General features: G+C 51.7%; 1 protein-coding gene across 2 annotated transcripts in view; it reads right to left on the minus strand.

The window, feature by feature from the left end:
• The window catches only part of PLCB2 (phospholipase C beta 2), a 36,701-nt gene that overhangs the window by 1,873 nt on the left and 21,239 nt on the right, over positions 1-13,589 (minus strand). For both annotated transcript variants that reach the window (XM_027696351.1, XM_027696352.1), the window contains 16 exons: positions 12,969-13,066; positions 12,175-12,271; positions 11,969-12,053; positions 11,446-11,570; positions 10,314-10,468; positions 9,825-9,989; positions 9,407-9,506; positions 9,070-9,174; positions 8,109-8,194; positions 7,921-8,017; positions 7,700-7,753; positions 6,803-7,013; positions 6,447-6,615; positions 5,552-5,628; positions 5,007-5,102; positions 4,668-4,725 (listed from right to left, as the gene is read on the minus strand). In XM_027696351.1, the coding sequence (XP_027552152.1) occupies positions 4,668-4,725; positions 5,007-5,102; positions 5,552-5,628; positions 6,447-6,615; positions 6,803-7,013; positions 7,700-7,753; positions 7,921-8,017; positions 8,109-8,194; positions 9,070-9,174; positions 9,407-9,506; positions 9,825-9,989; positions 10,314-10,468; positions 11,446-11,570; positions 11,969-12,053; positions 12,175-12,271; positions 12,969-13,066 (1,778 nt within the window). The remainder of the gene's footprint in view (positions 1-4,667; positions 4,726-5,006; positions 5,103-5,551; positions 5,629-6,446; positions 6,616-6,802; positions 7,014-7,699; positions 7,754-7,920; positions 8,018-8,108; positions 8,195-9,069; positions 9,175-9,406; positions 9,507-9,824; positions 9,990-10,313; positions 10,469-11,445; positions 11,571-11,968; positions 12,054-12,174; positions 12,272-12,968; positions 13,067-13,589) is intronic.

A 13,589-nucleotide genomic window follows, 5' to 3' on the forward strand; every position in this document is an offset into this window, starting at 1 on the left:
GACAGACATACAGACACAGAACCGACAGATGGACAGACAGATGGAGACTTGGACAGACAAATGGAAACAGGGACAGACAGACGGAAATACGGACAGACGGACACAGGGACAGACAGATGGAAACAGGGACAGACAAATGGACACACTGACAGATGGACAGACAGAGAGATGGACACAGGGACAGACAGACATACGGAGAAACAGACAGACACGGACAAACAGACAGATGAACAGACAAATGGACACAGGGACGGACAGACAAATGGATTGAGGGACAAATGGACAGACAGACACAGGGACAGATGGACAAACTGACAGAGGGAAACACAGACAGACAGATGGATGAACAGACAAATGGACAGACACAGGGACAGACAGACAGAAACACAGACAGATAGCTGGGCACACAGACAGACACATAGACAGACAGAAACACAGACAGATAGCTGGGCACACAGACAGACATATGGACAGATGGATGGACACATGGACAGACAGATGGACACAGGGATGGAGACATGGACAGACAGACAAACAGACACAGGGACAGACAAACGGAGACACTGACAGATGGCTGGACAGACAAATGGGTTGACAGAGGGACAGATGGATAGATGGAAACACAGACAACACAGGGACAGACAGAAAAACAGATGGACACATGGACAGACAGACGGATTGACAGATGGACAAACTGACAGAGGGAAACACGGACAGACAGCTGGACACATGGACAGACAGACACAGACAGATGGACAGACACAGGGACAGACAGACAAATGGACAGACAAACTGACACACTGACAGATGGACAGATGGATGTATGGACACAGGGACAGATGGACACACAGATATAAACACAGACAGACTGACACAGGGACAGACAGATGGACACAGGGACAGACAGACGGAAATATGGACAGACAGAGGGACACAGAACAGACAGACACAGGGACAGACACACTGATGGACAGACAGACACATGAACAGACAAATGGACAGACAGATGGACAGACTGACAGAAACACAGACAGACACAGGGATGGACACATGAACAGATGGACACACAGACAGATCGACACGGACAGATGAACAGACAGATGGAAACACGGACAGACAGACACAGGGACAGACAGACAAAGGGACAGACAGATGGACACAGGGACAGACAGATGGACACAGGGACAGACAGACAGAAACACAGATGGACGGACAGATGGAAACACGGACAGACAGACACAGGGATGGACACATGGACAGATGGACAAATGGACAGACGGACAGATTGACAGATGGACAAACAGAGGGAAACACGGACAGACAGACACAGAGACAGACACATGGACAGATGGACAGACACAGGGACAGACAGACAAACTGACACACGGACAGACGAACGTATGGACACAGGGACAGACAGATGGACAGACAGACACAGAACTGACAGATGGACACAGCGACAGATGGACAGACTGACACAGAGACAGATGGAAACAGGGACAGACAGACGGACACAGAACAGACAGACACAGGGACACACACACTGATGGACAGACGGACAGACATACGGATGGATGGACACACAGACAAATGGACACACAGATGGACATAGGGACAGACAGGCAGACTAACAGACGGAAACATGGACAGACAGCTGGACACACGGACAGACAGACAAGTGGACAAACAGAGGGACACAGGGACAGACAGACAAATGGACAGACAGATGGACACAGGGACAGAGAGATGGAGACTTGGACAGACAAATGGACACATGGATAGACGGATGGAAACAGGGACAGACAGACGGAAATATGGACAGACTGACAGAACAGAAAGACGGACACAGGGACAGACAAACACAGGCACAGACACATGGACAGACAGACAGATGGAAAAACAGACGGACGCGCAGACAGACAGACACAGAGACACACACACGGACAGATGGACAGACACAGGGACAGACAGACAAACTGACACACTGACAGATGGACGGACACACAACTGACAAACACAGGGACAGACAGACAAACAGACAGACCAACAGACAGATGGACAAATGGACAGACAGATGGAGACTTGGACAGACAGACGGACACACAGACAAACGGATGGACACGTAGACAGGCAGACGGAAACACAGACAGACAGCTGGACACATGGACAGACGGATGGAAACAGGGACAGACAAACAGACACTGACAGATGGACGGACAGACAGACAGAAACATGGACAGATGGACACATGGGCAGACAGACAAATGGACAGACTGACAGAAACATGGACGGACAGACAGACACAGGGACAGACAGCTGGACAGACAGACAGACAAAGGGACAGATGGAGAAACAGAGGGACACACAGACAAACAGACGGATGAACAAACTGACAGACAGACACACGTACAGATGGACAGACAGACGGACACATGGACAGACAGAGGGACACGCGGATAGATGCAAGGACATAGGGATAGACAGATGGATGGACAGCCAGAGGGACACACGGAGAGATGGGCAGACAGACACACAGATGGAGAAACAGAAAGAAAAATGGACACACAGACTGGACAGAGACAGAGACAAACGGATGAACAGACAAACGGACAGAGGGGCGGACACATGTACAGATAGGCAGAAACACGGATGGACAGACAGACACAGGGACAGACAGACGGATGTATGGACAGATGGACACAGAAACATGGACAGGCAGACAGGCTGACAGAAACACAGACAGACAGACAGACGGATACATGGACAGATGGACAGACAGATGGCCATGTGGACAGAGAGATAGATGGATGGACGCAGGGACAGATAGATGGAGACTTGGGCAGACAGATGGACACACAGATGGATGAACAAGCAAACAGACAGACAGACAAATGGACAGACAGACAGAAACATGGACAAACAGACACAGGGACATACAGACGGACACACACAGACAGACACATGAACAGACGGATGGACACAGGGACAGATAGACGGAAACACAGACAGACAGCTGGACACATGGACAGAAGAACATGGGGACAGACAGATGGACAGACACACAGAAAAACAGATGGACACATGAACAGACAGACAAACAGACAGACAGACGGACACAGGGATGGACAGACAGATGGACACAGAGACAGACAGACAGACATATGGACATACTGACAGACACAGGGATGGATGCATAGACGGACACACAGACAGAGAAACGGAGAGACAGAAAGACACACATACTGATGGACAGAGAGACGGATGGACAGACAGACGGACACATGGACAGACAGATGGACAAACGGACAGACCGACCGACAGACAGTTTGACAGACAGACGGACAGACAGACAAATGCACAGACAGATGGCCACAGGGTCAGACAGAAGGACAAATGGACAGACGGACACACAGATGGACACATGGACACACAGACACATGGACAGACAGACACTTGGACATACAAACAAACAGACACAGACACACAGATACAACAACAGATGGATGCATGGACAGACACACAGACAAACAGACACACGGACACACACATGGACACAGAGGGACTGACACACAGACACAGACAAACCGACACGCAGACAGAAACACGGACACGCAGACAAACAGCCACGCAGACACGTGGACAGAGAAATGGACACATGGACAGATGGACAGAGAGACAGACAAACGGATACACAGACACAGGGACAGACAGATGGACACATGGATAGACAGACACACAGACAGAGAGACATATGGAAAGACAGACACACGGACAGACAGATGGACATATAGACAGATGGAGAGAGGGACACAGGGACAGACAGATAGACAGTGGAAAAACAGACAGACAGATGGACACACGGACAGACACACAGACGGAAAAACGGAGAGACAGAAGGACACATGGACTGATGGACAGAGAGACAGACACAGGGACAGACAGAAGGACACATGGAGAGACAGACGAACAAACAGATGAACACACGGACAGATGGAGAGACAGAAGGACAGACAGACACATGGACAGAGTCAAACAGAGAGACACACAGATACACAGACACAGACAGACACAGGGACACACACGGACATACAGACAGACACAGGTAGACATAGAGACACACAGACATATGGACATACATTCAGACATACACAGGGACAGATACACGGACAGATGGACACACCAACACATGGACACAGACTGACACAGGGACAGACGGACACAGGAACAAACAGACTCAGGGATGACACACAGACAGACACAGGGACTCACCAACACACGGACACACAGACACATGGACACACAGATGGACACACAGACACACGGATGGACAAATGGACAAGGACACACAGAGATAGACACGTGGACACAGAGATGGACACACAGGCACAGATACATGGACAAGGACACACACAAAACACGGACACAGATGTACACACGGACACACAGACACAAGGACACAGATGGACACACGGACATGCACAGATGCCCAGGGACAGCAGGGACACACCCACGGACAGACACAGCGTGTCACAGACAGACACACAGACACGGACTTAGCTTTGGGTCTCCAAAGGGCAGCTCCAACGTGCTCAGTGTGTCTGTGCTCCTGCCAGGTTTTCCCATCACTCCCGACCCTCCCACACCCGCAGACATCCCTGTGAACTCACCCGTTTGATGGTCTGCACCACCTCCTGGATGTGGGAGTTGTTGATTTCCTTCTTGGACCTTCGAAGGGAAGCACAGACACGTGTAATCCAGCTGTTGTGTCCCCATCCAACCCCCTGTCCCTATGGATCCGTGCCACACCCATCCACACGGGTGCTACATCCCCACCATGTCCTGGCACACGGAGAACCCACTGCAATTTAGGAAAGACAAATAAAACACCATTCCAAGGTGTCTGAGACATAAGGTAAAGAACTGGATGCAGAATTCTACTCCTTCAGCTCCCCGGGCAGCAGCAGGCCCTGCATCCCGCACGGACATGGCCTGGGAGCATCCGGCACCTCTCCTGAGCAGCCTTGTCGCTGGTGTTCCTCAGCAGGGCATGGATCCGCTCCACCCTCCTCGCCTCCAGCCGCTTCTTGATGTCCTTGACGTTGCTGTGGAGAGAGAGGAGAGACAGGTCTGGGCACCAGCACGGGAGCAGCCCCCCATCCCATCCCTCTGGAGCGCTCTGCTGGTCACAAATGCCACCGGGGAGGGGTCAGGCAGCAGAAGGCCTGAAGGCTTAAGAATATTTTAAGTCCTATTTAAGCTTTTTCTGTTTGTTTGTTTTTCAAGGGGTTCCTAACAAAGATTCCTCCTAAAGTCAGTGTCCTGCCCCCAACAGTGGAAGCAGCAGGTGCTGAAGGGAAGTGTAAAAAAGAACAAGCGTACAGGAGTTTTTCCCCTCCTCCACCTTCCCAGTTTCCAGTTTATCCTCCAGTATCTAAGCATTTCTCTCCCATGATGTCACTCACACCTTGGAGTGGAGGAAAGGAAATGCTCCCGTTCCCTGCCCTCCCAGGGCAGAGCTGGGCACTCTCTGGGTTCCCAGGGCTGTGTTTACCTCTCCGCCGTGTCCCGCAGCGCCCGCAGCTCGGCTCCCTGCTTTTCCCTGGCCAGCTCCAGGATCCTGGCAACTTGCTGGACAAGGGATGAAAACAACATCAAAAGGGAGCAAATAAAAATATATAATTTTTAAACCGAATTACCCGGTGTTTAAGATGATATCCGGGAAAATCCTAAACTTGTTTTTGACATGAAATAAAAAATTAACATCTGATAAAAAATTCTGGCAAACTAAAACTTTGTTTATATATCAGCTCTGTGAAAGATACTCAATGTGTTAGCTCCTAAAGGCTCGCTGAATCGACCAGGTGAGATGGGAGTTAGTACTACATGGAAAACTTTCAAGTACAGGTTTTCTTCAAAAAAAACTCTCAACCCCCCCCCAAATTACATTAACAAAGAAAAATTATAAATTATTTTTTTGCTGTGGATTCAACCTTGAAAGCATGAACTCTCCTTCCATAGGAGGAGTCACTTTTTCCACAAATTTAGTTCTGAGGTTCATCAGTGTAGGTTTTCTAGAGAAGTTCCTTTAGGAAAGATCACAAGAAACATCAAGGGAGGTAAGTAATTTTTAAAAAAGAATGAGGTGAAGTAGTATGTGGCTGAGGTTTTTTTTTCTTCTGATTATTTAGATTTTCATTTTTAACTGTATTCCTTAAAATATTCTCAGAAAGAAACTGAATCTTGTTTATTTATTTTAAAACCATTCTCTTAGGAAAGTCCAGGAAAAAACCAAACCAGCAACATGGACCTCCTCTTGGAGAATTACCCAATTTGATTGTTTTTCTGGAGTAGGCCAACTGACTTCCTGTACTACTCCCACATTGCCTTCAGTTTTCCAGCGAGGGGTTGTCCTAGGATTCCTTTCCTGGTGAGCCCTGCAGCCTCACCTCTGTGGCGTGCTGCTCCTTCTTCCTCCGGATGCTCTCATGGTGCTCCTGCCCGAGGTGCACGAGGTCCAGCTCTAGCCTCTCCCTCAGCTCCAGGAGCCGGCGATCCACACTCTCTGCCACTTCCATGGGATTTGCACAGGTACCAACGGTACCCTGGGTCACACTCCTGCACAACACATTCAGGGCTGTGCTGCTTTTGGCCCTGCCAATACAATCCCAGCCTCCCCACCCACTCCCATGGGAACAGCCCAGGGACAAATGGATGCTCCATCTTCCTTCAGAGAAGGGGAGCCCGTGTTTCTCCTGGGGATCCCTGTTTTGGTTTGGGGAGATGACCCCTGGGCTGTATTTACCTTTTCTTTTGGGTTTTCCTCATGTGGATCATGCTTTTCTTGCCCTCGTGGCAGATGGACTCTGAGAAGAGCACAGAGTATTTCTGCAGCAGCTCCTCCTTCCGTTTGCTTCCCTTCTGCTCCAGCTCCCTCAGCTCCTTCTCCTGCCTCTTCAGCAGCTTCAGGAAGCGCTTCATCTGCTGCAGCTCAGCCAGGGTGGCTGTCTCAGGCTCTGAAACACAAAACAGAGGATGTTTGCTGTCCCACAGCATTTCTCCACCTGCTGCCAAACCCTCTGGGGTCACACAGGTGGTTTCAGCACTGCCTTCATTCCTTTTCCTCCCTCTTTTCCTGCCCCTGATGGATGGGGGCATGGGGGTGGCCAACATTGCTCTCAGGCCACAGAGAATTATCTGCTCAGGGGAAGTAACTTTTTTGGGAATGTGTAAAATGGAGCAGAACATGCAGGTGTGTCTGCAGCACACGTCCCTCAGTCCCCATTCCAACCAGAGTCCCCTCTGCCCCACACCATGGGATGTCCTTCACCAGGTACCGTGTTCTGTCCTGGGGAACGGCTCCCTTCAGGAATAACTTCTAAAAGCAAAACTTAATGTACATAACAGTTACTTGGCAATATATCCTGGGCAGAGCAAGTTTCCTCTCGTGCCTTCAGATCAGTTTTGTGGCATAATTAGGCCCCGTGTTTGCAGGGATTTGTATCACACTGCAGTCAGACACAGGTGACCCACACATCGTACAGACGGTGCAGGGATGCTGAAGGGAACCCAGAGCCTCAAGATTCCTGGGATTTGTCTTTAGTGCTGGCTACACCAGGCAGGGCTGGGGCAGGTCTTTCTACTTTGGGAATGTAAGCTGATTGACAGGGCCTCAGCCCAGGTGAACAGCACAGGGAGTTACCTGCCATCTGCATCACTTCTAACACGGTTTCATTCCTGGCAAACGCCGCTGCTCCTGAAATCCCAAAAGAGGCTCCTGTTAATGTCCCATCTTGGATGTTCAGAGGTTGGAAAGGGACAGTGGAGAGCTCACCAGAGCACAGGCCATGTGAAGGATTTTGGCGTGAGGAGTTAATTAAGCTGCCAAGACATTAAAGTACTTGGAAGCTCTTGGAAACTTACCTGTGGAGCCGTTGGAGGGAGGAATGCTGTGTTTCCCGGCAGAGTCTGGCACCCCATTAGTCTCAGCAGATGGGACGTTCCTCTGTGTGCCAGGCCTCTAAAACAGAGATCAGAGGTAAATGAAGGCTTTTTCTTCCAGGCTGAATCCATGCAAGGTGCTCTAGAGAACAGAACCTGGAAGAACTCACCTCCCCTGCAGCATCCTTGAGCTTCACGGAGCGCTTGTCCTGCATGTTGAAGAACTTGATGGGGTTGGAGAGGGCAATGGTGAGATCTGGAATCAGACAGAGGGCTTGGCTTGGGCAGCAAACAACCCACGGACTCATTTTCCCTGCCCAGGACAGGACACTGTGGAGAAGGGCCAGTTTGTGTTCTCTGCTTTTAACAAGCTTCCCCCTGACAGCACTAAGGGAGGGGATCACCCTCACCTCAGTCCCATGCTGAGGCCATGGCTCACAACTCTGTTCCCAAAATCCAAAGCCAGATTCAGACTTTCCTCACCTGCACAGTTCCCTGCTCCAATTCCAGTCTAATGCTGTATAAACTCGTGTTTTTTATAAAAATGTGTTAAACCCATCAATTTCTCAGGATTTCCCCAGTGAAAAAGGTTCATTTGTATGAACACAGGGGAGGAGGGAGCAAACGTGAGAAGTATTCACAGGAAGCTGTGTGGCTGATGCTGTTACTTTCAGTGTGGTTTTGGTCATGAATGTTGATCCCTCCAGTAGGGCTTCTGTCCTCGTGCAGCTCTGTCTGACCCTTTTCAAAGGAAGGTCTCTGTACCTCAGTACCAGCAAGAATCTCCCTTCTCTTCCAACAGGGAAGAACACCATTCCTGTGCTCCCTAAAAGCCCTGTTCTTGCCAGCCTCTGAGAGCTGTCACCTCTTCCCTGAAGGAAAGCTCTCCCTGGCTCTGAGGAACAGTAGGACTGACCCCCTCAGGTGGGACCCAGGCACAGCTGCAGTGGGAGCATCCACGCTCTTCCCACGGCAGCGGGGCTGGGGCGGGATCCTGCCACGTGCTCAATCCCACCCTGACAGGAATGAAGGGTGCAGCAGGAAAGCACTCCCCGGGCTGGGAAAACGCTTCTGGATCAGAGTTTGGACAAAGGCAGAGCCCCCACCCCGCACATTCCAACGTGTCCTTACCTGCCCAAGCGTCCGGCACGTAGTCCTTGACCTCCAGGAACACGAAGAGGGAGGGCATGGTGAGGGGCATGTTGCTCTCGCTGCGCAGGCACACGTGGTGGTACCCTGGGACAGAGCAGAGCACTGAGCTGGGCTGGCACAGTCCTGGCCCTCCAGCTGCCAAAGTCCCTCTTTCCAGGAGGGCACAGGCAGGATATCCTGGCACTAAGCCAAGGCCATTAACAGGATGACCCCACTGCCTGCAGGAGTGGACATTAAGGAGCCAAACATGCAGTTGTTTGTATCTTCTTTACAGCTCCCAAGGGTACAAAAGCCAAAGGGATTTCCACAGATTTACCTGAGTGCATTGCGATGACGGGAATGATACGATGGCCAATGAACTTCCCTCCTTCTTCCCAAGCCACAATTTTCAGAGAGGCCAACTCAGGCATCATGATCTAAGAGAAAAGCAGAGTAAGGCACCAATGCCCTCACCTATAACTCCTGACAGCAGCCTCATCCTCCTCCAAGGAGAGCTTCACTCCCTTCTCCTTCCAACCACACAATTCCAGCTACTCCTTGTCTGTTCTGGGAAATACTGATGGAGAGTTGTTTTGGATATTGTTGTTTGGGTGTTATCTGAGCCTGCCCAAAGCCAGGCCGGGGGTCTGCAGAGAGATGTCCCTTCTGCTGTCACTGACCTCTCCCAGGGCAGTGCTTGTGGCCAAAGGGAGCTTTAAGGATTTTCTGTCTAAATTACTCCCAGATGTTCTCACCTTTTCAAAAACAAAAGCCTCCTCCTTCCACACGGGGTTAATGGAGTTGGCCGTGGAGGTCAGTTTGGTTCTGTATTTGCGTTTGGTGTCCCTTGGCAACCCAAAGAGCTCCACTTCCACGTAGGTCCTGACGCTGCGCTCCGAGAGGAACTGACCAGAGAGTATCTGTGATCAGGAGAAACAGAGTCAGCAACTGCTGAAGAGAATGAAACACAAGGACCCGCCTGTTCCTTGACCCCAGAGTCTGTTTTTCTGCTCCAGCTTTTCTTTTACCTCCACCCCTGCTTCTTGCTTCAGCACCTCCTCCCTCCCCACCATCCCAGCCTTGGCTGCTCCTGCACGGCAGATGCTCCTTTTCCATTTTCATGTGATTATGATTAATTTAAAATGGAAACAAGCCCAGGGGTTGCCACGGCAGCACCATCCCAGGCACCGCCCGGGTTCCTGTGCCCCATGAGCCCCCCGGGTGGCCCAGAGGGCTGTACTTGCCGTGACTGACAGGGTGCTGGCCACCACCACATCCATGCGGTCCAGGGAGAAGGGGTCGAAGTGCTTGTCGGGGCGGCGCAGGAACTCGTGCTTGAGCAGGTACCCACACTGCCCGTTGAACTCGAACAGGGCCATGTTCTGCTGCATGGGCACGTCTGCGGGCAGAGCCACACCCTGAGACACGGGGCTGGGACAGGGACCCCTGTGCCACCGGGGAGCCCCCGGCCCCTGCCAGCCATGGCTCACAAAGCCACCTCACAAACTGACGAGGCCTCTCAGCACCCCACAGGGAAAAACGTGAGAGCAGCTGCCGCACGAAGGGAAGTGGTTTGCTTACGCCTGCACTGTAAGGCATGGGCAGAACTAAAGTCAAACCTACTTTAAGGAGCACTCGCTGCTTTTGGGCACGGATAAGTAGCTGCCTGAGCCCCTCGACTCCTTCCCCCTTTCATTTTGGGCCTCCTCCGAGTCCATCTTCTCTCTGACACTTGTCCTGAGGACACTGTCTGGTGGTTCCTGCACCAGCCTGCACTGTGCCATCCCCCCAGAACCAGCCTCTCACTCACCCCCTTTCCAGGTCACTTCCTTTTTGTCTCCTACACTCTCTATACGTAACACACTCCTCCAAGGAAGGAAGAGGGGTAAGGAATAGCTTTCTCTGGAGGCTTTTCTTTCTTTCTCATGCTGGTTGTGCAGCAAGGAAAGGCCTTTGCTCCCTATTCAGATCAAAATCCTGGACACAATGGTACAGCCAGGGCAGTGCTGTGGCCAGATGGAGCTGCACCTCTGCCTGGTAAAGGGGCAGCAATTCAGGGAGAGGGCTGCAGGTGTGTTCAGGGATGTGATTCAGTGGGACATTGTGGAATGGGACACCGGGGACAGTGCCTGGACACAGTTGACAGCACTCCTTGGGGGAAGTGGGGGTGTGCTGGATATGGAAAAGTGCTGCTGGGGGAGATGGACCCAGTGGAGAACAGCACTTGGGAGAAGGTACTTGGAATAAATAACACATCAGGGAAACAGCAGTGAAGGAAGAGACAGTGACCAGGAGCACCTGGGGATCAGGAGCACCCCAGGGACCAGGAGCACCCGTCCTCACCCAGCTGGTGGCTGGAGGACCCTCGACACTCACCCATGGTCTGGAAGTTGAGTGCCACCATCTGGCAGCCGACATTCCAGAACATCTGGGGCAGGTAGTTGGACGAGTCCATCCGGGTGCCTTTGGGGTAAATCCGGCTCATCTGCCGCTTGTTGTATCTGCGGGGGCTCCATAGGAAACAAATCTGGAGTGTTCTCTGGGAACAGCCCATATGTTCCCATTATAACTGTTTAACCTCGGCTACCAAACACTCAGAGCCTTCCAGACAAGAGCTCAGGCAGGCCCAGGCTCCTTTTCCATACCCTTCCCACTTAAGGACAAGCATCTGGCAGCCTTGACATTGACTACAGCAGGATGCATCCTGTCAGGAATCTCTCTGGAGAGCTCCCAAACCACCCTGGAAGATCCCATGTCTCCAGCACCTCCACACTTTCTAGCCCTGATGAAGAGTCTACCAGGTCCTGGAACCAGGAGCCCTTTGGATATGCCTAATCCCAAGCTCCAGCTTAGCTCTGACACTCCAAGCCCTCCAGGACGAGGGCTGCCAAAAGGATACTCTACAAACTGCACAGGGAACTTGCTCAGGAGGTCGTAGGCCTTCAGCTCCGTGAAGGAAGAGATGACATAACTGCGGTTCTTCTCTGGAAGCAGGAGATGATGAAGCATCAGAGGAAAGGCACACCCAGCCCCTGTCCTCCTGTGGGCACCGAAGGGCCCAGGAAATGCTCGGCCTGGATTCCCAAAGGACCGAGCTGGACTTACGGGCAGAGACCTCGAAGGAGTCGAATTTGATGGGCTGGATGTAGTTCACCAGGCTGGACATCTCCTCGTACGCCGTCACCTCCAGGCCGGCCGTGCCCTGTGAGGGAACATCCCAGGGGAGACACGTGAAGAGACCTTCCCTTGGGAGGAAACAAACCCCACTGGGGCTTCCCAGAGGAAGAGCTACGGGGGCTGCCCTGACCAGAGCGCTCCGGTTTGGCTTCCCAGTCCTACAGCTCCGTGGTGGGCAGGGCACGGAGTTTCCAGGCAGCTGGGCAAGAACTGAACTGAGGTGCATGAGAGGCTCCAGTCAGGACGTACAAAGCCCAGGACCTCTTTAACCCCTCAGAGCATGGAGCCTGGAACAAACTGGGGACACCATTTTCCCTCCTCTCCAAGGGATACCAGGGAGATAGAAATGGGAAATGGATGTTTTCATTCACAGGAATGCTGATCTCCTCCCTCCCCCTTCAGCAACAGCACTTTTTTTAGTAACAACTTCTATCAGACCAAGGCTAAGCCTCTCCAACAGCCCAGAGGCAAACAGTTCTCTCCAAATCACGTGGAGTGTCAAAGGCAGAGTCAGCAATAACAGCTCCTCTGCCACATTCTCTGTGCTTGCAACAGAATTTCTCTTATTCAGTTTCTCCTGCAAAAGTCCTGCAAAAGGGGAAGGAAAGCACCTGACAGGTTCATTCCCCTTTGCATTTTGGGTTCATATCCACTCAGTCAGGTGAGGCCCAGAGAAAACTGGAAGCCAAAGAGAAAAGGAAGAGAACCAGCAGCGACAGCACCTCATCTGACTGCATCTTTTTAATTTCCTCTTCATCCAGGTTTCCGAGCTGTTCATCCTCCTCCTCTGGCTCCTCTTCAGCCACATCACCTGCCCAGACTAAGCACAGAGGCCACATCAGTGGTACCTCAGCAGGACACTGAGACAGGTGCAGAACCTCACAGCCAAGTCATCAGCAACAGTGAGGGGCAGAATCCCACAACTTTACTGGCCAAATCCAAATATGAACTGACACACTGTGGACCAGCACACCCTGGAGACCAAAGTGCTCCTCCTGCGGACTCCCCTCACACCCAGGAGTGACAATCAAAGGGTTGTTTTCCCACCAAGGTCACACGTATTTTTAGAATAAATGTCCATTTCCAGGTGTCCCCCTTGTCCTCACATGACTTCATGTGTTCGTATCATGACAAGGACTGTTCCCCCACAGGGGCCCTGAGCCCAAGGGGTGACAGGAAGGGAGGAGAAAGGGGCTGAAGGTTCTATAAACCTCCAAGACCCTCAGGGTGGAGAAATGTGAGCTGTGGTGAATTTGTGGTCATCAGAGATCTACAAGCAGTAACCCATCATCCCCCTTCCCCCAACCCAAGGGCCAGTGGGTATCAGTGAATCACCAAGGGAT

This window comes from Neopelma chrysocephalum, unplaced genomic scaffold (genome assembly GCF_003984885.1).
Source record: "Neopelma chrysocephalum unplaced genomic scaffold, ASM398488v2 Primary Assembly neopelma1_106b, whole genome shotgun sequence".
Classification (NCBI taxonomy): Eukaryota; Metazoa; Chordata; class Aves; order Passeriformes; family Pipridae; genus Neopelma; species Neopelma chrysocephalum.